We start from the raw sequence: 22,623 nt of genomic DNA, 5'->3' as shown, positions 1-22,623 counted from the left end.
AAAAGGGATCTGCTTCACTCCAGCAGTTTCCAAGCAGGCAAAAGCCTAAGCACTTTGTTTAATTTCCTTACCTGCTGGGAAATAGCTGGTGTCTTATTCCCTTTTAAAGTTTTTGGCAGGAAATGTGACTCTGGAAGGTCAAACACAGCTGATCTATGGCTGGGAGTAGTTGTTACAGGCAAAGGCTTAATGGGAGATCATGGGAAGTCTTTGTGCTTGTGATAAATCTGGTTTAACTCCCTGTTGTTCAGAGTCAAACAGGGCATGTACAGATCTTTGTAAAATCATAATCAAAGGCTTTCTGGATAGCAAGTGGGTCCTTGGAGCAAGAAATCCCAATGGTGCATGAGCAGATCCACAGCTCATTGCAGCAGTAACAGAAATGCTCAGCAGGGCTAAGCAGTTACACCTCACTAAATCCTCCAGCAGCTTTCTGGGGCAAGAGCCACCCAAATGTCCTTGTGCTGCATTCCAGATTGGCATCTGCTAAGCAAATGAGGGGCTGCTGATGCAGTGATTTATTCAGGGTGCCTGAACTGCTCAACAGTTAAAAGTTTATTTATTTATCTTCAAAGAGAGGATGCTGTACTTCCCAACTGGTTTTGTTTTAGGGCTGGTGGAAAGCCAGTTCGTTATGAGGGCTGCAGCACTTGAGAGTTTCTCTTCTCTTGATCTTGGCATTACTTCAGTTGGAGATTTTTTCACTGTGTTCTTATCCTGCAGGAAATCTGTGAAGGAGAAAATAGGAAGAAGAAAAAAAAAGTAACTCAAAGCCATATGACTTTTATTTTTACAATCTAAGCAAGGAGTCAGAAGAAGGATGTAGCATGGACAGACAGATCTGTGTGTTTGGTGTAAATCCAATGATTTAATGATCTTTAATGCTGGTGTGACACTGTTAACATTCACAGCTCCTGATGTGTATCTGCTTAAGTGAAAGGTGGGAACTGGGGTTGGTAGTGTTGATCACGGAGATGGATTTATTCCACAGATCCATCTGGCACAGTAATGTGATGCAGAAGAGGCAGAAATGTTGTTTGATAGATCAGTGTTGACTCTCCATGATGGGTAGGCCCCCTCCCTGTACCTTTCTCTTGTGCTCAGCCCTGGGCATGTTGTTAGCAAAAGGTGGTAATGAGCCCAAGAACTGGTGAGAGTGCCACAAAATGGATACAGAATGTGAGGAAATGCATCTCCATGTGCTTTCCATCGCCTCAAGGATGTGTGCTTTTCAGCAGCCTGCATGAAAACAGGTTGTTGTGTTGTGTGAAAGCTCATGTTGCACAATGCCAGCTGAAGCTCCAGCATGGATCCACACAGATCTCCATCAGCAATTCCCTGCCTTGGAGTGATGACAGCACAGGGGTGGAGGGGAGGGACTGCAGGGAGCCAAGCAGAGCCAAGACTCTGCAGCAGGGCAGCAATCCCTAAAGCTGGAAAAGGAACAAGGATAGAGTGGATTTGGAGGAATGGAACATCTTTATAAAGAAGCTGTGGGGTTCTCTGCCAAGTGCAAACTGGAAATCACCTTCTAAACAAGCCCTGTGAGGGAGCCAGTGGGAGCTTTGCTGCCTGTGCATAGGATGCAGAGGATAGAGGCTCTGGGGTTATAGACAAGGGAGACAATTTCCTTGGCCAAAAATGAGACAAACCAATCCCATAGGTCATTCCTGCCCTGGGCTTTTTGGGTTTGAGGGCTGGTTTTCCTTTGTCTTTACTTTTGTGTAGGGAGAGCAGGGAGAAGAGAGGGTATTTGAGTGCAAGTTTTCCATATAACAAGTGTTTCAGTGATGTTGCACTGAGCACAGCCAGGCTGTTTCCCACATGCCTGGACAAGGCAGTAACCTGCTCCAGGGAGGGAATGCCCAGAGGTCAAAGGGGAGGTGGGTTTGTGGTTTTGTGGTTTGCTTTGAGACTGACTGATTGTATCACAGCAGAACTCCCAGAACTCTTTGCTTTCTAGCATCACACCTGGATGCAGTGACAGCTCTTAGGATCCAGGGTGTGTTGAAGGTCAAGTCTGCTACACATTGTGTGATCCCACAGTAACAAACCCTCCCTGGTGCTAAAGCTTTGGAGGATGCCCATAAACAGTATCGCTCCTCTAGCTCCATTCCCATCCTCATGAGTTCAAACCCAGCTGTGGCACCAGCTCTCTGGTCACAGAGAGGAACAGACAACTTGACAACTTTCCCAGGCATCATTCTGTGAAAGGCTCTGAGAAGCTCAGAGAGAAGAATTAGAAACAATTCGTATCTTCACTTGCTGCACCTGATGTTGTGAACATGTGGAATGTGTTATGGAGATATGTTTACCAAAGGCTTGTTTCTTAATTAGCCAATGGTGATAGTGTTTTAATTAAAGGACCAATCAAGTCCACCTGCAGGGATGGAGTTGATTGGTTCTTTAATTAAAACACCATCAGGTGTTTTAATTAAAGGACCAATTTTAGGGATAGGGATTTTATACTAGGGTATAAAAAGCAATGGGTTTGTTAATGGAGTGAATTAGCCTTCTGTGAATGCCCCAAGAGTCTATGTCACTGTCATGAGCTCCTGTGCTGGCACCCAGCAGCATCTCCAGGAGCTGTGTGCTCAGTGGGACAGCGTTTCTGGAAGGGTTTGGGTTAGTGGGTGCCCTCCCTGACCGTGTGTGTCCCTGGCCAGGCTCCCTGCACACTGGGCGCAGCTCCCCGCCGCCGGGCAGCGTTCCCGAGGAGCAGCAGCAGATCGCCCGCCAGGGCTCCTACACCAGCATCAACAGCGAGGGAGAGTTCATCCCCGAGACCATGGACCAGAACGTGAGTGGGGCTGGGGGGTGGCTGCAATGGGACAGCTCTGCTGGCTCCTTGGGATCTCTGCTGCTCAGAGTGACCCTGAGATATATTAGAAAGTCTCTTTTCTCAGCCTGGCACTCGAAGAAGGAGTCAGAGCTCTTCAGTTATCGGTCTCAAGGTTGTTTATTGTTCCTTATCTATAAAATTTTTTCACCTGTCTAGCCAAGGTCCACTCAACATGACAGTCAGAGGCACTCTGCCTGCCCCCAGGCAGTGTTATCTTTTTATACTAAAAACTATCTGTACAATATTTACAATTACTTTCCAATGCCTATCACCTGTGTTAGACAGTGAGCTTCTACTCTAAACCAATCTAAAAGTGCCAACATCAAAGCAGAAGATGGAGGCCAAGAAGAAGAAGGAGAAAGGCTGGACAGGCTCAGATTCCTCCATCTTGCCCCCTGAACCCCCATTCTAAAAACCTCAAAAATCTAATTTTCACCCCATGATAAATTCACTGTCATTCTGCTTAAACTGTTGTGGCTTGCAGATCTTCATGTAAGGTTGGTAACTTGCTCCATGGGTCATAATCAAACCCACAGGTGTTCTGGGCTCTGTGCCAGGATCTCTGAGCCCCCTGGCAGGGGTCTTGGCAATCCAGGACAGCCAGAGGGATGTCCTGAATTCCAACACTGTCTGTGCTGGGAGAGCTGCTCCCACCTTTACATTCTGGCAGTGCCTGTGCTTGGGGCTCAGGCCAGCTTTATCCAGGAATGGGTGCCCCTGGGCTTGACATGCCCATGGGAGTGTCTGATTTCCAGGAGCCCTGAGAGCCACTGGGGATGGCAGATGTGCCCAGGCACCTCAGGTAGCCCTGGGGCACACATGTGCACCAGCTGCCAGGCCCTCGTGGCCACAGCATTCCCAGATCCCAGGACTGTGAGGGAATGTGCCAAGCAACCGATTGCCTGCGATTGCAACAGCCTGGGGATATCAGCAGCTCTGGCTGCTTCCCAAGTGGTGTTTCTGCCTGAGCTCCAGTTACAGTTCTTGGCTCTGCCCACAGCCTTTGTGGTTTTGTGTCTCTGTCTCTCCCCCATTTATATTTTTTTAACTCTCTTAATAAGGAAATTGTATATTCCAGGCCCTCAGTAATAAAAGAGCAGCAAGTTCCTCAGTGCTGAGCAGTACCTCATCCTCCAGTCAATTTGGTACCCACAGTGAGGGAAACTGCAGTGTCAAGGGACTACAGTGGGAGCACCTTACACTTCCCTCTCAGTTTGCATTTCTGCTCAACCTGTAGCTCTGAAGAACTTAGTATAGATCCTGTGAAGTCAGCTGGGCTGTCTGAGCACATGTCATTCTTACAAAGCTCTTGGAAACACAGGACCAAGAATCCCTAGTTTGCAGGAGGGACATCTGGAAGGCACTAAACTCAGTCCATCAGGTTGCTATGCTGGCCCCCAAGGATATTCCTGGGGAGATGTGTATTTCCTACACTCAAAAGCACCCACTTGCTCCACATTTGCATGCAGGCTGTGCCAGTGTTTCCATGGCAAAGTTGTGTTTTCAACAGTTTATTATCCAGCCATTAATAAAATAAGAAGTCACTCCGGGTGAGTCTTGGCAGCGTCAGAGTGCAGATGTATCGTGTGCTCCTTGCAGCCAAAAGCTGGCTCTCCATTGTTTTCACATGCCTCCAAAACATGTTGGGGAGGATTAAGACAAAGTGTGTGTGTGTGTGTGTGTGTGTGCAGGGGAAGGGTCCCCCTGACCCCCTTGGGTGTAAATCAGCCCAGCTCCACTTGCTGTTTGTGCAGCTCCATTAATTCAGAGCCCTGAGCCTGCTCTGGATGAAGGTTCCCAGATGCTCTCCTTGCTTTTCCCCAACATCACTCTGTGGGTGGCCCACAGCCCTTTGCTAGCAAAGTAAAAGCAGGGAAAAGGGGTTTGGGGAATGGTTTGGGGTTTATTGTCTTTCCTCATTGAGCAGTTCTGCTTTTCCCTATATGGGCTTTGCCTGCAGAATGTTCTTGTACTGCTGCTTACATATGTGCCTGATGGAAAAGCACTCAGAAGCTGGAGCTTGCTGCCTTTTGGGGAATGCCCCTGTGCAAGCCTGTGATGTAACTGTGGTCTTGGGACCAGCCTGGCAGATGAACAGAGGCTGAGTATGGAGCATGCTCCAATTCCCAATTTTATGCTTTTGAGAAATGAGTCTGTTTCAGCTTTCACTGCTGGGAGAGACCTGGCATGGCTGGCAGAGGTGGGGAGTGGCTTCTGTCAGAGTGCTTGCTCCTCTTTGGCCTAGTGCGTTTTGAAGGAGGTTTTAGGGTACAAACTAGGAAGCAGAGAAGAATTGCACTTTGCAGTTGGGACTGCCCGGCCAAAACAGCACGAGCTGTTCTGACAACTGGCTGAGGAGGGCTGATAGGAACAGCCTGGGGAAAGGGAGCCTGTTGGGGAAGGAGGAGTGATGTGGGAAGCAGCAAAGTGTGGCTCCACATGGTGTTTAACCCTTGTTGCTCAGCTTTCCCAGGAGTGAGCTGTGGAGCAGGTGTTAGTGAATGTCCCAGCCAGGAGGGAGCATGGCAGCACAGTGTGGCTCGGAGCAGGCTCTGCTCCATGTGGAGCTGCACACAGCTCCAGGGTTTACTACTCCTTACAAACCCTCTATTGTTACTAACCAGCTATAAATAACCCTGGCCAGTACAATGTCTCATCCAGGAAGCAACACAAATGCAGCTTTTGACTTCACTGGTGAGTGCCAAGCCAGTTCTTCCAGCCAAAGCCCTGATGATGCTGCTCTTATCAGCAGAGAGGAAGGCTGGGCTCGTGTGCCAGGGCAGCTCGGGAAGTCAGGAGCCCAGGGCTGCACTCCTGCCTCTGCTACACAATATCCACTTGGCCTTGGGCACATCATTTGTATCCTGATGCATATTTTCCTTTAGTAGTAAGGAAAAACTAGTAAATATTGTTATTTCTCACAAATGCTTTGAGCACTTTGAATCTCATTGACTCCTCTGCATGCTTTGAACATCAGGGTGCTGATGATCTTTGCTTCAGTTTTCCTACCAGCAAATAGCAGCTGGAAAGAACAATAATGCAAAAAAGGCATCATAAATGGATGACCCTGCAGCGGTCTGCTAGTTCTGGAGCTTGGGGATCTACAATGCATGGTTTATTGTTTCTCTTTTCTTTCTCTGTCAGATGCTTGAAGCTTTCATCAGCCCTGATGATTCTCTGTCTGGGAGCTGCCAGTCACTGGACAGGTCTGTGGACAGGTGAGTTGTGTGTGTCACCATGTTCCCAAGCTGAACTGCAGCCTCTGCTCCTCAGCAGGAGAGCAACAGGATCAGTGGAAACCCCTGAGGTTTCTGTTGGGATGAGGGTGCAGCTGAGTAAAACAAATTTATCTTTATTGCTGAAAAACAGATCCTAGCACAGATGTCTGTGCAATGATTTGAATTGCAGTGATCTGGCCTGGACAAAGACAGCCTAGCTTTGTGTGACCAGGTTTTCTTTTTTGCCTTTTGACATGAAAATTCTCACAGAATCACAGAATTGTTTGAGTTGGAAGGGACCTTAAAGATCATCCAGTTCCAATCCCCTGCCATGGGAAGGGACAGCTTCCACTAGACCAGGTTACTCAGTGCTCCATTTAGCCTGGCCTTGAATTCTTCCAGGGATGGGCACCCACAATTTCTCTGGGCAGCCTTTTCCAGTGCTTCACCACCCTCACAGCACCTCCTTCCCCTCCGGCTCTCTGCAGTCACCAGGTCAATATTCCATCAGCCTCTCCGTGCCTCCTCCTCCCTGGGCACGCTGTCTGCTCTCCACTGACCACTGGCAAGCTCAGCAGCCCCTGTGCAGTGCCAGCAGCCACAGACGTGTCAGTCGAGGTGCTGGGGACACCAGATGAGCAGTAACTAAGTTTAGCTACTCAGCAGGAAGCAACTGGGACACGCTGTACTAAGCCAGGCTGCGATTCAGTGCCTGCTGCCATTGAGCTGGATCCCAGCTCCCACGTGCACAGAATCCCTGTGTTTGCTGCTGTGCAGGGTGAGCTGTGGATAAGACACAGTGTCCTTTTGGGAAGCAGTGTATTTTTTTTTCCATCTGCATCAAAGGTTGTCTATTTTTTTCCGCTGTTGCTGTTCCATCCAGCCCCAAGGCTGTGTTCCAGCAGGCCTGCCTGCCTTGGGTTGATTGTGTAGCATGCTTGGGGTTTGCAGCTCCGTGTGCTTTGGACCTGTCTCAGCATCAAGGTCCATTTCCTTTTTGTGGCTTTTAATAATTTCCTGTGATGTATTTGCTCATTGTTAGGGCTGTATCGAAGCTGGATTCCTTGTGTTCCCAACCTCTCTGCCCCAGCTTTGCTTTTGCACAGATTTTGCCAAGAAGAGCAGCAGAAGGAGTATGGGCTGTTTGTAACACTCTGCTGTGAACTGAGAGGAGAGCTTTAGGCTTTTAGCTCTGTCTGTGAGAGGGTGGCATGGTCTGATTTGCTGTCCAAAGCAGGCAGATGTGTCCAGTCGTGGGTCTAGGAGCTGGAAAAGGCACAAGGAGGGCTGTATTACTCCAAGGAAGAGGAGTTAGTGGGACACTGCCTGCAAAGAGCTGGTGGAGGCCTTCCAGCCAGTTGTTGGGATGGCATCAGCCCAAGAGGACAGGAAGTGAACAGGCTCAGTGACCAGGCTGAAGGTTAGGAACAGCATCACAAACTCCTCTTTGCCACAGCAGGGATCAGCTTTGACATGAGTAGGTTTCAGAGCACTTTACAAAGCTGATTTCTACTCTGTGCCCATATTGTTAAAAGAGAAGTGTAAAACCCACATGCCCAGCTCACTCTCTAAGAGCCTGGGGTGAAATTGGGATTTCTGCAATCCCCTTGCAGTGCTTTTCCATCCTCTCACTGTAGTTTAAAGGCCTTGAGGCACCAATGCCACACTCTCCCTCCTGGTCCTGTGGGAGGTTGTGTGTTCCCAGAGGTGGTGCAGAGTCTGTGTGTGAGAAAGGTTGGAGGTGATGTTGGACAGGAGGGAAAGCTGCATGAACTAGCATGGCTGAAGGGCTCTGGTGTGAGCACCTGCAGCAGCTCAGCAGTGTCCATGGAAAGCAGAGATGTGTGGTTGAACACTTGACACTGAGGGAGCAGAAGCCTGTGGCCCTCCTGAGCTGCCTCCTGCACAGGGGTGATGATCTTTGGCTGCTTCATTTCAGCTTGGTGACTGTGGGTTTTGCAGCATCCCTTTTGTTTGCCACAGGAACAAGCTGTGATCCAGCCAAAAAACCAGTCCTCATTCTTGTGCAGGATGAGGTTGGGAGCTCAGTGGTCAGTGCAGCTTGTGGTTTATCCTGTCCCTTCCCTAGTGTATTAATTCCATAGCTGTTCTGATATAATAAATAAATCCTTTTTTTTTTTTTTTCCATCCCTTTGCAGCCCTCCCTTTCCCCAAACCCCTGTTCCTGGAAGGAAGAGCCATCCCAAAGACAGTCTTGATTGCATGGGTAAGCACTCTTGGTGGTTTGGATTTGCTGAAAAGTATAAAAAGCTTATAGTGAAGAGGCTGGATGAAGACTATTAGAGAGATGGCACTGCATGAAAAGTAATTAAAAGTAATCAAGCAAACCAGCTCCATGGCTTTAGTAACCCTTCAGAACTGACATTGCAATGATCAAACATGAATATTCTCTAAAATCAAAAGGCCCAGAGCATCAAACACAGACAGGGTTGCTCTTGTCTTCATTAACCCTTTGTGATTCTGCAGCAATACCTTTGGGGCTGGTTTGGGAATCAATTCTCAGCAACAATAGTCCAAACTGGGCAGCTGAGGCCCTGAGGTGGATGGATGCAAGCAAGCAAAGCTTGAGATATATGCTGGAAGATGTTGCTCTTGTGTTTGCAGACAACTGCAGGGTGCTGGGAACAGCCTTGTGGGATCAGCTTTTGTCTCTCTTTTCTCATCTGGGAGTTGCCCCTTCAGGATCTCGACTTCCTACACAGCAAACCCCAACTCCCTAGGGAGTTACATCTCTTCCACTTGCATGAATAATAATCTGCAATAGTGCAAATGCTGGGAGAGAAGCTGTATTGGTGCTTGCACAGATCATAGGTTACTGCTTAATCACTTACAAACATCCAGCTGCTTAAATAATGGAAACTCTGTAATATTGTAATGACTTGCACTAATAAAAATGAGCAAATGGCAGCCAGCCTGTGGCTGGATAACTCATTGCTGGCCTGAGGCAGGATTTCTAGATTGAGCTGCAGAGATGAAGCTGCAGTCGGCCCTGGTTGCTGAAGGTTTTAATGCTTCCCCTATGGCACTTTGCTTTGAGACACCTCTGGGCACCGTTGCTCACACGTGGCTCACTGAGAACCTCTTGCCCTGTCCTTGTTGCTCCTCTTGCTGACCATATTTCAGCCATTATGTGCTCTTTTTGGCAATCACACCGAAGCACAGCAGAGGCCAGGAATGGCCTCTGAGGAGCTGCTGCTGGCCCCAGGCTAAGACAAACAAACAGTCAGAAGGGGCTGTGTCATTAGAATTGGATGGAGGAAAAACAGCAGGTGAAAGAAGGGGGTGGAATGACAGATATTTTAATCTCAAGTTATTTGGTGCTACCAGCAATGGCTTCCTGTGCTGGGGTTTTTATTAAAAAAATATGTCCTTATCTTGCATGTCCATCCATCTCTCTCATCATCCAGTGTCTAAACTCTGATGGTCTTTAATCCCTTCTGTATAGTCTATCTTTCTAGCATTTAATTAAATAAATATAAAAGTTTGGAGCTCTGGAGGTTTGAATTGGCTTTCAGAGGGGAGGAGTCACATCTGAGAAGAAAGAGGGGAGATGTTATCTGGTGTTAGTCAAGTGCTGGATTTTTTTGCATTTTCCTGGAAATAGCTGATATCATAACAAATGTTTTGGAGTGGATGTGTCTAGGCCTGACCCTGCCTGGCAGTTCTGTTTAATTTTTTTGCATTTTCCAAGTGCAAATAAGATGTTTTAATGCTATGCCTTGGAAACCAAGCATGGTCTGTGTTAATCCCCTGCCTTGGACTTGAACAATGTGGGCCAGGGTCCATAAAGTGAGCAGTTAAACCTCTGATTTTGAGGCACTAAGGGCAGTGTGTCTAACCCTGATTTTCCACTGAAGAGTTTATGAGTGTGGGCAGATTTCACTTGGGGTATGTAGGGTTGTGAAAATGAGCACCTTGTCTCCTCTTTCTCACCTCTAACTCAGCGTTTCCCATAAGAAACGCCCTGGGCATTTGATACTGAGCTGATCTCAGAAATATCTGTGTCTTCTTCCCTCCTGGCAGATTTTGACATCCCATTCTGTGAGAGGTTTGGGAAAGGTGGGACCTTCCCAAGGCAGTACCATCTCTCCCAAAGTCGCAAGGACTACAGCGATGGTAAGGACATGATGGGGGCTCAGGAAGGGGGTGATCAGTCCTTGGTGCCTTGTGCCAGTGCCTGGGACTGGAAACACTTGGGAAGGAGAGGTTTCTGATAAAGGGAGAGCCACCAAGTGCTTTCGGATTCACTTGTGTATTCAGAAGGGTGTTCTCTGTGAGACCTTGTGGCTCTGCTCTTGGGAAATGTTGAGCCTGTCGTCCGCTTACACCTCCTGCTTTAATTTAGCCATGGGGATGATTGGCATTTCTCATCCTTGGCAGTATCAACCTTCCTACTCCCCTAAATTGCTTGCATTTGAGGATGATTTTTGTGACCTTTACAGCAGGTTTCTCACTGAGCCATAGGAAATCCCCAAGCAATTTCAGGGTAGCAGTATCTGTTTGCTTCTCTGTTTTAAGCTGGTGAGCTCTGAGCTTTGGGGCCAACTCCATCATCTTTTTCCTGCTCATTCTTTCACTGTGTAAGACTGCAAGTAGTGGGAGGCAAAAATTCCCTTGGGAAAAATGCACTGAGGACGTGCAGAGAGCATATTGAACTTTCCAGAATGAGCTTCATCTCTCACTGCCACCCCTGTGAAAGCAGCTCTGGCCCTGCTGTGTGGTCATTTGCATGTGGACTTAGGGGATGGCAGGGATAATTTTCAATGTAAATCTCTGCCTGTTCAGTGTTTAATTGTGATTAACAACCAACACACCCGTTGATGTAATTAAACTGTTGCAAACCCCTCTGGAAACATCTACATGAGATGTAATGCCTGCTGTTATCAACTCTTAAATTGAATTTAAAATCTTCACAGGGCTTTGCTTCAGTTTCATTACACTTGCTTTGCTTAATTTGAGGAGGTGAGGATCTCAGTGATGTGAGAAGGTGGTGACAGGTGATCCAAGCTGCTGTGCATGTTCTGGCTCTCATTTTACCTCTTTTCCCCTGCAGGCCGGAGGACTTTCCCCAGAAGTTACTTCCCACAGGAGAACCTCTTTCAGCTCGTCCCTTCCAGCAGAACCAAGAGCTTTACTGGGGACAGCAAGCTCAGCACTCTGCAGTATGATGAGTACAGGCCCAAGTGTTGGAACAATTTTGAAAAGGGTCTGCAAGCCTTCAGCACCTCCCCTACAAAAGCCAGGAACTGTGAGTGCACCAAAGCCCTGAGTGGCCAAGATCTCAGGAGAGCTGGGATTGGGCACAAAATTAAGTTTTTGTGACCTGCTGAGTTATTAATTACTGATGTTGCTGGACATCAGCTAAGCAGCCATGGGTAAACTTTGATTGCACCCCCCAACATGAGGCACACTGCACCAGCTTGTGTGTCATGAGCAGGGTTTAGTACAACACCCTGTGTCTTACTCAGCCTTTGGCTGACAGCTGTGTGGGGTCAGCTGGTGTTCATCTTGCTGGGTTACAGGTGATTGCTTGTGTGTTGGACTGTCAGCTTCCCAGAAGACTTGGGATGTGGGAGCAAATGCATCCATAGTTTCTGTTCCTTGCCTTGCATTGCTGTCACCCCAGCACTCAAAGATGCTCCTCTGCTATTGCAGCATTGCCCATGGTGCAGAAGCTGGTTCATATTGGGCCTGTTTAGTGATGGACAACATCCTAGAAATGACCAGTGAGATAAAACTCCTCACTAGTCCCTGCCTGGGTTGCTGTTCAGCCATTCTGTATTCTGCTAAACACTCCCACAGCAGAAGGGAAATTCCAGTGTTGGCTAAGGAAACAGTTTTTAGAGGAAGGACTCTTAATGAAATAGGAATTTCCTGGGATTTGTTTCTGCTTTACGCTAATGCAGACTCGGGGACATTCCCCCCCACACCAATAGCACCAGTGTAGTTAAAACTGGTTTGTCCTTGTGCCCCTGGGAGAGAGAGAGACTCACTGACTGCCCTGTAGGGTCAGGTGGACCCTGATGCTGAAGTCTCCCTGCTGTGTTCTTCCCTCAACCCTCTCCTCTCTCCTGCAGCCCTGCAGGCACCTGTGAACTGGAGGCTGGGCAAGCTGCTGGGAAGAGGAGCTTTTGGGGAAGTTTATCTCTGCTATGATGCTGACACCGGGAGGGAGCTGTCAGTGAAGCAGGTGCCTTTTGACCCTGACAGCCAGGAGACAAGTAAAGTGAGTACAGGGGCAGGGCTGTTCTGCAGCACCCTGGAGAGCTGTGGGCTGAGGGTAGAGGTGTCCATGTCCCTAGGAGGCTGTGTGTGCAGACAGGGTGTTGTTTCCCCTCTCTGGAGTAGTCCTGAATGGCTCTGGTAACTTCTGTGCCTCCCAGTTCCTTGGTTACATTGGCCTGCTCTGTGTCAGGTATCACCTCTTGCAGGTCTGTCTGATCTTCCTTTGTTTTGTCCTTCTTGCTCCCTTCACCTTCTCCCCATCCTACTCAGTGACTTTTTTGGAATCTTTCCAGAAAGCCTCCTTAAACACAAGTAACAGTAGTAATAATATGTAATGAAACCTGTCTGAAAGCCAAGCCCTGTCTTTCTCCTTACCTTTCCCTTAGAGCTGTGCTCCTTATTTCTGGGCCTCATGTGGCCAATGGCTTTGTGGGCAGCTTCACAGCTGCTACAAAAACTGTGCTCAGCATGGAGCAGTATTTCTATCATGTTCCCAAAGACACCATTTCCCTTCATCAAGATGCCTGTGTGGTTTGTTACAGGAGGTGAATGCTTTAGAATGTGAGATTCAGCTGTTGAAGACTCTCCGTCACGACAGGATCGTGCAGTACTATGGGTGCCTGCGGGATCCTGAGGAGAAGAAATTGTCCATCTTTGTGGAATACATGCCAGGGGTAAGTGTAGTTCCTGCTAAACATTGTCCTGCGTGGCAGAAAACAGATTTACAGTTTTCCTGGACTTTGGTGAAGTTTGTATCTGTCCAGCTGAGCTGTTTTATGGCTGATGAACCAAACCAAAGAAGTGAATGCATCCCTAAGGCTTGGGAGAGCTTAGGGTGTGAGTCAGATCTCATGGTGAAGCCCCTCAACAAGCACTGGGTGAAAAGAAAAGCTTTGCAGGCAGGTTTTAGGTTTGAATCCTGGAGCAGGGTGTGTGCACAGTCTGGAATCTGAGCTTGGTGAATGTGGGACATGATCCAGATCCTGCTCCAAGCCCTGTGGCCTGAGCCCATCCTTAAGTATTTACTGCAACTCCCTGCAGGACAAGCTGATAGTACAACTGTCCACCCACAGCTGTCACCAATTATTTGTGGCTTTCAGCACGTGTGTATTAAAAACAGTGGTGTTCATTAGAGTCCTCTGGTGAGGACAGAGCTTTTTGTGGGCAGCATTATCCTCTTTTGCAGGAGTGGCTTCATTTGTGGCTTTGCTGATATAGGATGAAATAGTCATGGGGAAAAAGATCAGAATGCTTTGAGGGAGTTTAAGCAGGGGCTGGAGAGTGTGCATGGGTGAGCTGAGCATCTTTTTGTGTTTAGGAGCTTGTGAATTACATCAGCCATTAGACTGGTGGTGTAAAACAGCATAATGCTATTTACATTGCTGGAGGATGTGTTCTCCTAAGTCCTTTCTGTCCAGCTGGATTTGTTCCCCAGAGTGTGGGAGAATAAATCCTTGTTTATACAGAGATTTGTAAGGTCAGAAGGGACAATTAAGTCATTTGGTTGCAAATAATTTTAGTAGTTAAGTAAATGTGCTAGAGGCTCTCTGTATGCATCTTGCATGTGAGTGTTCAGGTGGATTTCCATGTCTGATTCCCTTCCAAGCTCTATCCTCCCTCTTTCCCAGTGGGCATCTTGCCTTCAGGCCCTGCCATAAGGCATGGATCCAGAGGAGTAAATCCCTGGAATTCCAGCAGTCCCCTTGCTGATGTTTGTTAGCAGCCAGGAAACCAGCATTCGATGCTGGGGCAGTGTCCAGCAGGGCTGGAAATTCAGTGTTTGTTTTTTTAAATGATAAAGCTGAGCTCTGACCAAATACAGATTGACTTTGCTGCTGCAACAACAGCTCATTTGACAAAAGCAGCCTGGGGCTCTGGTTTCCAAGGCCAGTGGAAGTGAGGGAGTTCCCAAAGCTTGCAGGACAGCAGCTCTGCAAAGCTGGGTCTGGCCAAGCTTCCAGTTTGAGACAGTCAGCTTGGCAAAATGTTCACAGGGCCAATTTTGGGTACATCCTGAGGCTGCCATTCTTTTGCTGGCCCCCAGTTAATAGCTGACTCTGTAGTTTCTGTCCTGCCCATAAACTGTTTTTTAAATTATGCTTGAAAAACAGAGTGGTCCATTTGACCACAGGCCTCAAAGAACCAGTTTCCCCTTCTTGTTTGATATCCCCTCATCAGGGTGAGGAAGGGCAGGATAAGAAATCTGTTTTGGTTGTGGTGAGGGAATGTACCATGCATACAGGTTATATTGAGGGGGTCATTTAGAGCATCTCAGGTTGCTTCAGCAGTGCTGAGAAAGGAACAGGAGAGGCCCATCCATAGGATCACCACCAGGCTCAAAAGAAGCCAAAACAGTAGCTGGGCAGAGCAACAGCAGGGATGGGTGGATGTGGAAAAGCTGATACAGTTGGATGGGCTGGCTTGGAGCAGAGCAGCCTCTGTTCCCAGAACAGGACTGGCAGTCATGGATCCACCCCAGAGCTGCAGGACAGGCAGAAACAAGATGGGTTTCCCCTCCCACTTCCCAGCTAACCTGAATATTGGGGATAGAGCTGAGTGTGAACCCCAAATCTACCTCTGGTTCATCCCTGCTAAAACCCAGCTCTGGCACAGTGAGATACATCCATTTCCAAGTGGTCCAAAAATACAGCTAAAGCCAAGGGGATCAACCTGCTGTAGATGATAAATGTCTGCACCCCTGCTCCGTTTCCTCTTTGATCAATACCATCCAACCATTTTGAGCCTGCATGCCTGGGTCAGGAATTCAAGGACTTGTAAATGATCTACTCTGGGTGGTCTAGGTGCAGCCCCTTTTGGGGCTGGTTGTCCCTCATGGCTGTGGGTGTTCCTTGCTGTGCAAAGTTTTGGGAGGAGGCTTTCAAAGACTGACTCACTATCTTGACCCTAAAGAACTGGCTCTCTGCAACTCCATGTAAGGAGATTGTAGGCACGTAGGAGTTGGTCTTTTCTCACAGGTAACAAGTGATAGGAGAAGAGAACATGGCCTCAATTTGTACCAGCACAGATTTAGATTGGGTGCTAGGAACAATTTCTTCACTATAAGGGTTGTCAAGCATTGGAATAGGCTGCCCAGGGAAGTGGTGGAATCACCATTGTTGGAAATGCTCAAAAGAACACATGATTTAGTGATGGACCTGGCAGTGCTGGGTTAATGACTGCAATGGATGGTCTCAGAGGTTTTTTTCCAACCTTAAAGAGTCTATGAATCTAATTAATCGACTTGATCTTCTCATTTGAGTTGCAATTCCTCGTCAGTTTGGTCCTTCTCTGTGAGCTGTCAGTGAGTCCCCTGCAGCCACTAGAGGGGGAAAAAGGTCCGTGCTGTTGGCAGGAGGAAGCTGTGCCAGGCACCAGCTTGTGTCACCTTCATCTCCCCAGGGATCTGGGACACGGGCACAAGTCTTTGCTCTTAGTGGATTTCTGCTGTTTTTACAAATAGGGTTTGGGGTTTTTTTTTGAGCTGGAATGCAGAGTGGTCAGGAAGGTTTAAGAAGCTGCTGTGATGTGATGGTTTCTCTGGTCCTTACAGTTGGCTGTGTTGTTTCTTCACAACAGGGCTCAATAAAGGACCAGCTGAAAGCTTACGGTGCTCTGACAGAGAATGTCACACGGAAGTACACCAGGCAGATCCTGCAGGGAGTCTTCTACCTACACAGCAATATGATTGTCCACAGGGATATTAAAGGTGAGTGCAGAATACAGAGACTTCTTGCTTGCTTGGGTTTGCTCAGCCCAGCCACCCCCTGCCCCAGTACAAATCCAGCATAGTGCTGGGATCTGCTATTTGAAGTGTTTTTGTCCCTGCCCTTCACCAGATTGAGCCATGAAAATCTTGAGCAAGCAGCTGAAACCAAAATCTTGGGCTGTTTTCTCTCTCAAGGCATTACTGTTAACTGCCCTTACATATCTGAAAATCTGGTGTAGCATAGCCAAGAACTGAGAGGCTCTGCCATTTGAAGAGGTCTGAAGCTGCTTTCTGCTTCTGTGGGTGGGATAATCTGTTGGCCCCCATGCACTGCTCATTTTTGGGAAACCTGCTGAATGAGGGGATGCTGGTGGGAGTCAAATCTCTTGGAGAGCAGCTGCCTTAGGAGAGAAGGATTCGAAATAATGCTGAGTCCAACCCCACCACAGCCCTTTGGGTTCTCCCCTGCCTGGCTCTTTGCCTGTGCCCTTCCTGCTCTCCTCACTGTAACCACTTCAGGTGCCTGCTTAATTTCTTGGGGGTCTTGTCTTTGCTTCTCACCCCAGGTGCCAATATTCTGAGAGATTCTGCCGGAAATGTGAAACTTGGAGATTTTGGGGCCAGCAAACGCATCCAGACCATCTGCATGTCCGGGACTGGGATTAAATCTGTCACAGGGACACCATACTGGATGAGCCCAGAGGTTATCAGTGGAGAGGGCTATGGAAGGAAAGCTGATGTGTGGTAAGGAACACAGTAAAAACCCCAACACTGCTACTTAAATCCAACAGTCCTGTTGGGAAGCTGTAATAGGAACAATAGGTATAGCTAGTAGCTGCAAGCAGTGCAAAGGATGGAAAATAGGAGATACATGTTAGGATCAACTGTGCAGATATCCAGAGTAAAACTGTTGTAGCTAAATTCCCAAACAGGAGCACTCAGAATCGCAACTTGATTTTGGAAACTCTCGTCTTGTGTGAGTCTCACATCCAGCTCATCCCCATAATTGCTTTTAGATTCTGGAAAGCAGGTTGATAACAAAGCTCACTAAAAGACCTGTTGAGTTTTGGTGGCCCTGATTTTGGATTCACTATGCTCAGAGGCTCAGGGGATCTTCATGGTCTTCCCAAATTTGTTGCTGGATGTTTGCATGTGGCTCAAGCACAAAGACAACTAAAATCATTGGCTGCTTGTGAATGTTTTGATCTCTGGAGGATGACAGATGGAACCTGGAGGAGCTGGGATAACGCTGCTAATCTTCCCAGTATATGAGGAGGAAGCAATGTCTTCCCAGTCTGCTTTCTGTTAGGTGCCGAAGCAAAGAGGGTCAACAAAAAATAATCCTTCCAAGAGAGCCCTAATTGGGTGGGAAAACCTAGACAGTCCTTATCAGGTGTCGATGTGCCCTGCACCACCTGCACTGGCTGATGGGAGGCAAATCTTTAATTTTTAAATTTTTTAGGATCAGTGGGATATGTTTAATTTTTTTAGGATCATTCATAAATAGAGGTGGCAGAGTATCTCTGCTGAGACCAGGACTCTTGGGCAAGCTGAGGGAAACCTCTCAGGCTCTTTGCTGCTCATCCCACCTGTTCTTTCTGAGGCACACCTCAGAAATGAAGTGAGATGTAGGCAGACATGTTTCATTCTGGCTCAGCTTCCCTGGGAACTACATTCTATTGCTGAAATGGTGCTGTCTGAAGCTGTGCATGGGTTTCCCTTCAGGGGATGCTCCAGTGAGCTTTTATGAGGCTTAGTATCTGCCAGTTAACTTAGTGTCTTCCTGACCTTTTATGAAACTTAGTAGCCTGGAGAAGAAGAGGCTAAGAGGTGACCTTATTGCTCTCTATGACTTCCTGAAGGGAGGTTGCAGACAGCTGGGGTTGGTCTCTTCTACCAGGCAGTACTGACAGAACCAGAGGACACAGTCTCCAGTTACATCAGGGAAGGTGTAGGTTGGATATTAGGAAGAAATTTTTCTCCAAAAGAATAATAAAGTACTGGAATGCTCTTCCCAGGGAGGTGGTAGAATCACCATCTCTGAATGTGTTTAAATAAGACTGGACATGGCACTTGGTGCTATGGTCTTGTTGAGGTGTTAGGGCACAGGTTGGACTCAATGATCTTAGAGGTCTCTTCCAACCTCATTCATTATTCTGGGATTCTGTAAAGTGGGCAGAAAAGCCCTCAGCTTTAAGGTAAGGCTCGTGCACCCACTCAAAGTTGAGTGCCAAGAACCTGTGTGACCAGGGAGCTTCAGGGGACCAGACATTCCAGGGCTATGTGTCCATCTCCTGCAGGTCTGCTCCCTTTAGGCAGGTGTAATCCCAGGGCTGGTTAGACTTGAACTGCAGTATGGTGGAGTTCGTGGGTCCCCAGGACAAGGGAAGATATGAGAATCTTGGCTCCATGTTTCAGAAGGCTGATTTATTATTTTATGATATATATTAAAAGAAAATGATATACTAAAAGAATAGAAGAAAGGATTTCATCAGAAGGCTAGAAAAGAATGAATAATAAAATATTGTGACTGACCAGAGAGTCCGACACAGCTGGACCTGTGATTGGCAATTCACCACATGAGACCAATCACAGATGCACCTGTTGCATTCCACAGCAGCAGACAATTATTGTTTACATTTCGTTTCTGAGGCCTCTCAGCTTCTCAGGAGAAAAACCCTAGCAAAGATATTTTTCAGAAAATATGTCTGTGACACTGCAGTGCCACCTCCCAGTCCCTCACGCTGTGCTCGGCCTTGTTGCAGGAGCGTGGCGTGCACCGTGGTGGAGATGCTAACGGAGAAGCCGCCTTGGGCAGAGTTCGAGGCCATGGCGGCAATTTTTAAAATCGCCACGCAGCCCACCAACCCCCAGCTCCCCGACAGCGTCTCCAGCTCCTGCCGCAACTTCCTCAAGCAGATCTTCGTGGAAGAGAAGCGGAGGCCGACGGCCGAGGACTTGCTGCGGCACCCCTTTGTCAACTGCGGGCTCTGAGCGCTGCCAGCGGGGCCGGGGAGCGCCGTGTGGGGAGGTCGGGCCTCACCCGGGGCTGTCCTGACAGTCCCTCCTCGCTCGCTGCTGCCTCGGCCCCGCCGCCTTGTTGGATTTTCAAGCTGCGCTCGGGACTGTGGGGACTTCAGAGCCAGGGATTTCCCGGCCTTGTGCGGGTGCTGGACCACGGAACCTCCCTGCTGCCAGCGGTACCGGGCTCGTCCCCCCTCGCCAAGTAACTGCTCTCTTGGGGGAAGTGTGACGAGCGGGAAATGTCCCCTCAGCGAAATGCCCCCCCCCGGCAAGCGGGGAATGTCCCCTCAGCGAGCGGGGAGCGTCCCCTCCGTGAGTGGGGAATGGCCTTTCCAGCGAGCGGGGAGCGTCCCCTCCGTGAGTGGGGAGTGTCCCCTCAGCACGGCGGGGAATGTCCCCTCTGCAGGGCGGCGGTGCCGGCGGCATCCCCAGGAGCGGTGGGGAAATCGGATGCTCAGCGGCCATCAGCACCTTTCGCAGAGGAACAGACAGGGCCTTCAGCCCAGCCGGAGGAGATGATCCTCAGACCGCAGAGTCGGGGGGACCTGGGCGTCCCCATCCACGAGGGGACCGACCCCGCTGGAGCGGGGCGGCGTTTCACACTGTCCTGTGCCTTACGCGGTTACAATCAAGGAGTGATGCTCGGCTCGGATCTGGTGTGAGGATGCAGCAGCCGTGTTGACTTTGCCTTGGCGTGTGTGTGTGTGTGTGTGAGTGTGGGAACCAGGGGGTCTTCTCGGGGTGCAGGAGGTCTCTGCCGGGTACGCCCGCGGACGGATGCCCGGGACCCCTGCCATGGGCTGAGGGATGGCTAAATGATGGTGGTGGTGATTAAATGCTGTGTGGGCAGGGCTGAGCAGCAGCCAGGTTGTGCTGGGAGCTGAAGGGAATCTCAGCAAGGACAGCTCTGCTCACAGCCACAGTTTGCTGAGCCCGTGCTGCTGGGATGCCATCGTGTTCTGGACATGGAGCTGCAGGAAGAGCCCAGTGCATCTCTAAAACCCAAGAGAGTGCCTAAAATTAGGCAGAAAGGACTGATGCATATGAATCTGGGTATGTCCTCCTCCAGGCACCTCCTCTGTGCCTTGTGGAGCATCAGTGGTGCCCAAGGGAGCAGCTACAGGACAATGGAGCCCCAGACTGGGAAAGCGGAGCTGCAGCAGTGGAGGGCAGCTGGAAGCAGATTCCTTCCCTCAGTAGGTTTGAGGTTGAATGAGAAAATGGGCCAGTCAACAGCTGAGCTGAGTCTCTGACCAGACTGCCCTGGAAAACCTGGGCAGCAAGAACACACAGAGTCCCTGGAAGCTAGTTAATTAATTAATCAATCAATCAATCAGATCTTGGGGGCGTTGGGATAAATTAATTGCACCATCCCACCTCCCCCTTCTCTGCTGCAATAGCTGTTTCCACTGACTCAGCAAAGGGTCAAAAAAGCAGTTACCAGGAGGCTCCATCCTCAGGCCAGTGTGTCAGACACAGGTTTATTTTAATGCTGGTTTTCAGTGAAAATGAAAAATGTTGCTCAGACTTAAGAAGAAAGTGACAAATTGGTTGTTTGTGTGAACACATCCTTGAATTCTTCCGTGTGGAAGAGATCAAGACTTTGCATCACTGGTGTGTCCATGTCCTCAGCTCTGAACAGAAAAACAAGATTTAGGAGGCTGCCTAGTGTAGCTGTGGATGTCCCATTTCTGGAAACATTCAGGGTCAGGGCTGGATATGGCCAACCTTGGAGCAACCTGGTCTAGTGAAAAAGTGTCCCTGCCCCATGGCAAGGGGTTGGAATGGGATGAGCTCTAAGTTCCCTTCCAACCCAGACCATTCAAAGATTTCATGATTTCAATAATTATTTCAGTTAAAAAAACCCCCAAAACAACACTATTAGGACAAATTAAAAGAAATACCCAAAAGAATTCCCTGTAAATCTGTCTGAAAGCTATCAAGGCCATTTATTCCAGGCCAGGTTCCAGGGAAGCTGGGTGGAATGCTGGAGCAGCACTGGGGCTTGTGCCAGTCAGCCATGGGGTGATGGACAGCCCCCATGGGGAGGGGAAAAGTCTCCTTTTGCTGAGGGGAATGAAGAATTTTTTTCTGTGAATGGGACCAAATCCATCAGTCTGGTCAGTAATACGGGATGGATGGAAGCAAACACAAGGGAAAAAAAAAATCAGCGTTGTCTGGGAATGGGTTTGGCAGAAGAGGGTAACAAAGTGTGTGTTCACCAAAGCTAAAAAAAAAAAAAAAAAATCAAACCAATTTTTAAGCTGTTTTCTCTTCTTTCGTTAAATCTGTTTGGTTTGGGTTTTCTCAGCCCTTCAATGGTGGGAGGGTGTTTCCCTTTTTCCCAAAGATTTGAGAGCCCAAGGGGGCTCCTGGCTGCCCCAAAATGCTCCCAGGCCCTCAAACCACCTCAATCCTCCCATGGATGGATGTGGTGAGTGTGAGTGTGAGTGTGTGAGACACTCTTCAGGTGCCTTTGCCTTTCTGGTTTGTAAAACCCTTGCAGTGTTCTGATGTACAGAATGGAACTAGGAGAAGCAAATGGAATTATTCTACCATGTAAAGTCATTTTCTGTTTGTTTGTTTGGTTTGGTTTTATTTTATTTTCCCCATAGCGGGCCCTGTGGCTTTCCCTGTGTGCTGCCACGTGTCCATGGAGAAATAAATTCCTTTTGGGGGGTGGGCAGGGGCAGGATATGGGAACAGGCTGGCAGGAGGGTGGTGGCATCACCATCCCTGGAATTGTGGATGTGGGATGTGGTTTGGTGATGAACCTAGTTGGATTTGATGACTTTGGAGGTCTCTTCTGTCCTTAATGACTCCATGAGCCTGCATTCCTGCTGCCTGTCCCCTGCTCCCAACAGGGCAGCTCCCAGCATGGGTGGGGGGCACGGGGGGCATTGGTGTCACCATCCCGGGGGCAGTGACAAAGATTGGATGGTTCTGGCTTTTTCTGGGACAGATGGATCTGTGCAGCTCTCTGAGCCCATGGTTCTGCGTGTCCCTTTGTCCTGATATTCCAGCTTGGCCTCCCAATGCACAGGATTTTGTGCTTCTGAACTTAATTTTCCTTTAAGTAATTTCTTTTTATTTTAAAATTTGGAGTATTTTTCTTTATTTCATCATTCCTCCATTATCTCTCCCCTATTCCTTCCCCCCCCCATTTTTCCCTCTTCCTTTTTTTTCCCATCCTTCCTTTCTTCTTCTTTCTTCTTCTTTCCTTCTTCTTTTATTCTTATTTCCTTCTTCTTTACTACTTCTTTTCTTCTTCTCCTCTTCTTTCTTCTTTCTTCTTTCTTCTTTCTTCTTTCTTCTTTCTTCTTTCTTCTTTCTTCTTTCTTCTTTCTTCTTTCTTCTTTCTTTCTTCTTTCTTCTTTCTTCTTTCTTCTTTCTATTTTTTCCTTTTTTTCCACCTCTTTTTCCCCTCCCTGTTTTTCTTGTTTCCATATTTTTCCCTTTACTCCTCCTTTTTTCCTTTTATTTTCCCCTCTTTTTATTTTTTGTTTCTCTTGGTCAGTTTTCGCGGAAGGAGCGCGGGTTGCCCGGGGGCGGTGCCATGCAAATGAGGTGGGCGGGGAATGCAAATG

The 22,623-nt window shown here is 48.4% G+C and overlaps 1 protein-coding gene across 3 annotated transcripts in view; it reads left to right on the top strand.

Moving 5' to 3' along the window:
• LOC102068579 (mitogen-activated protein kinase kinase kinase 3) overlaps nt 1–21,323 on the top strand; it is an 82,927-nt gene extending 61,604 nt beyond the window's left edge. For all 3 annotated transcript variants that reach the window (XM_074545916.1, XM_074545963.1, XM_074545867.1), the window contains exons 8-17: nt 2,667–2,800; nt 5,987–6,060; nt 8,220–8,287; nt 10,105–10,197; nt 11,135–11,329; nt 12,159–12,307; nt 12,849–12,980; nt 15,883–16,012; nt 16,579–16,756; nt 18,778–21,323. In XM_074545916.1, the coding sequence (XP_074402017.1) occupies nt 2,667–2,800; nt 5,987–6,060; nt 8,220–8,287; nt 10,105–10,197; nt 11,135–11,329; nt 12,159–12,307; nt 12,849–12,980; nt 15,883–16,012; nt 16,579–16,756; nt 18,778–19,006 (1,382 nt within the window). In that variant the 3' untranslated portion in view covers nt 19,007–21,323. The remainder of the gene's footprint in view (nt 1–2,666; nt 2,801–5,986; nt 6,061–8,219; nt 8,288–10,104; nt 10,198–11,134; nt 11,330–12,158; nt 12,308–12,848; nt 12,981–15,882; nt 16,013–16,578; nt 16,757–18,777) is intronic.
• Nucleotides 21,324–22,623: the final 1,300 nt, after the last annotated feature.

This window comes from Zonotrichia albicollis, chromosome 1 (genome assembly GCF_047830755.1).
Source record: "Zonotrichia albicollis isolate bZonAlb1 chromosome 1, bZonAlb1.hap1, whole genome shotgun sequence".
Taxonomy (NCBI): Eukaryota; Metazoa; Chordata; class Aves; order Passeriformes; family Passerellidae; genus Zonotrichia; species Zonotrichia albicollis.
This window is presented reverse-complemented; position numbering and strand designations above follow the sequence as displayed.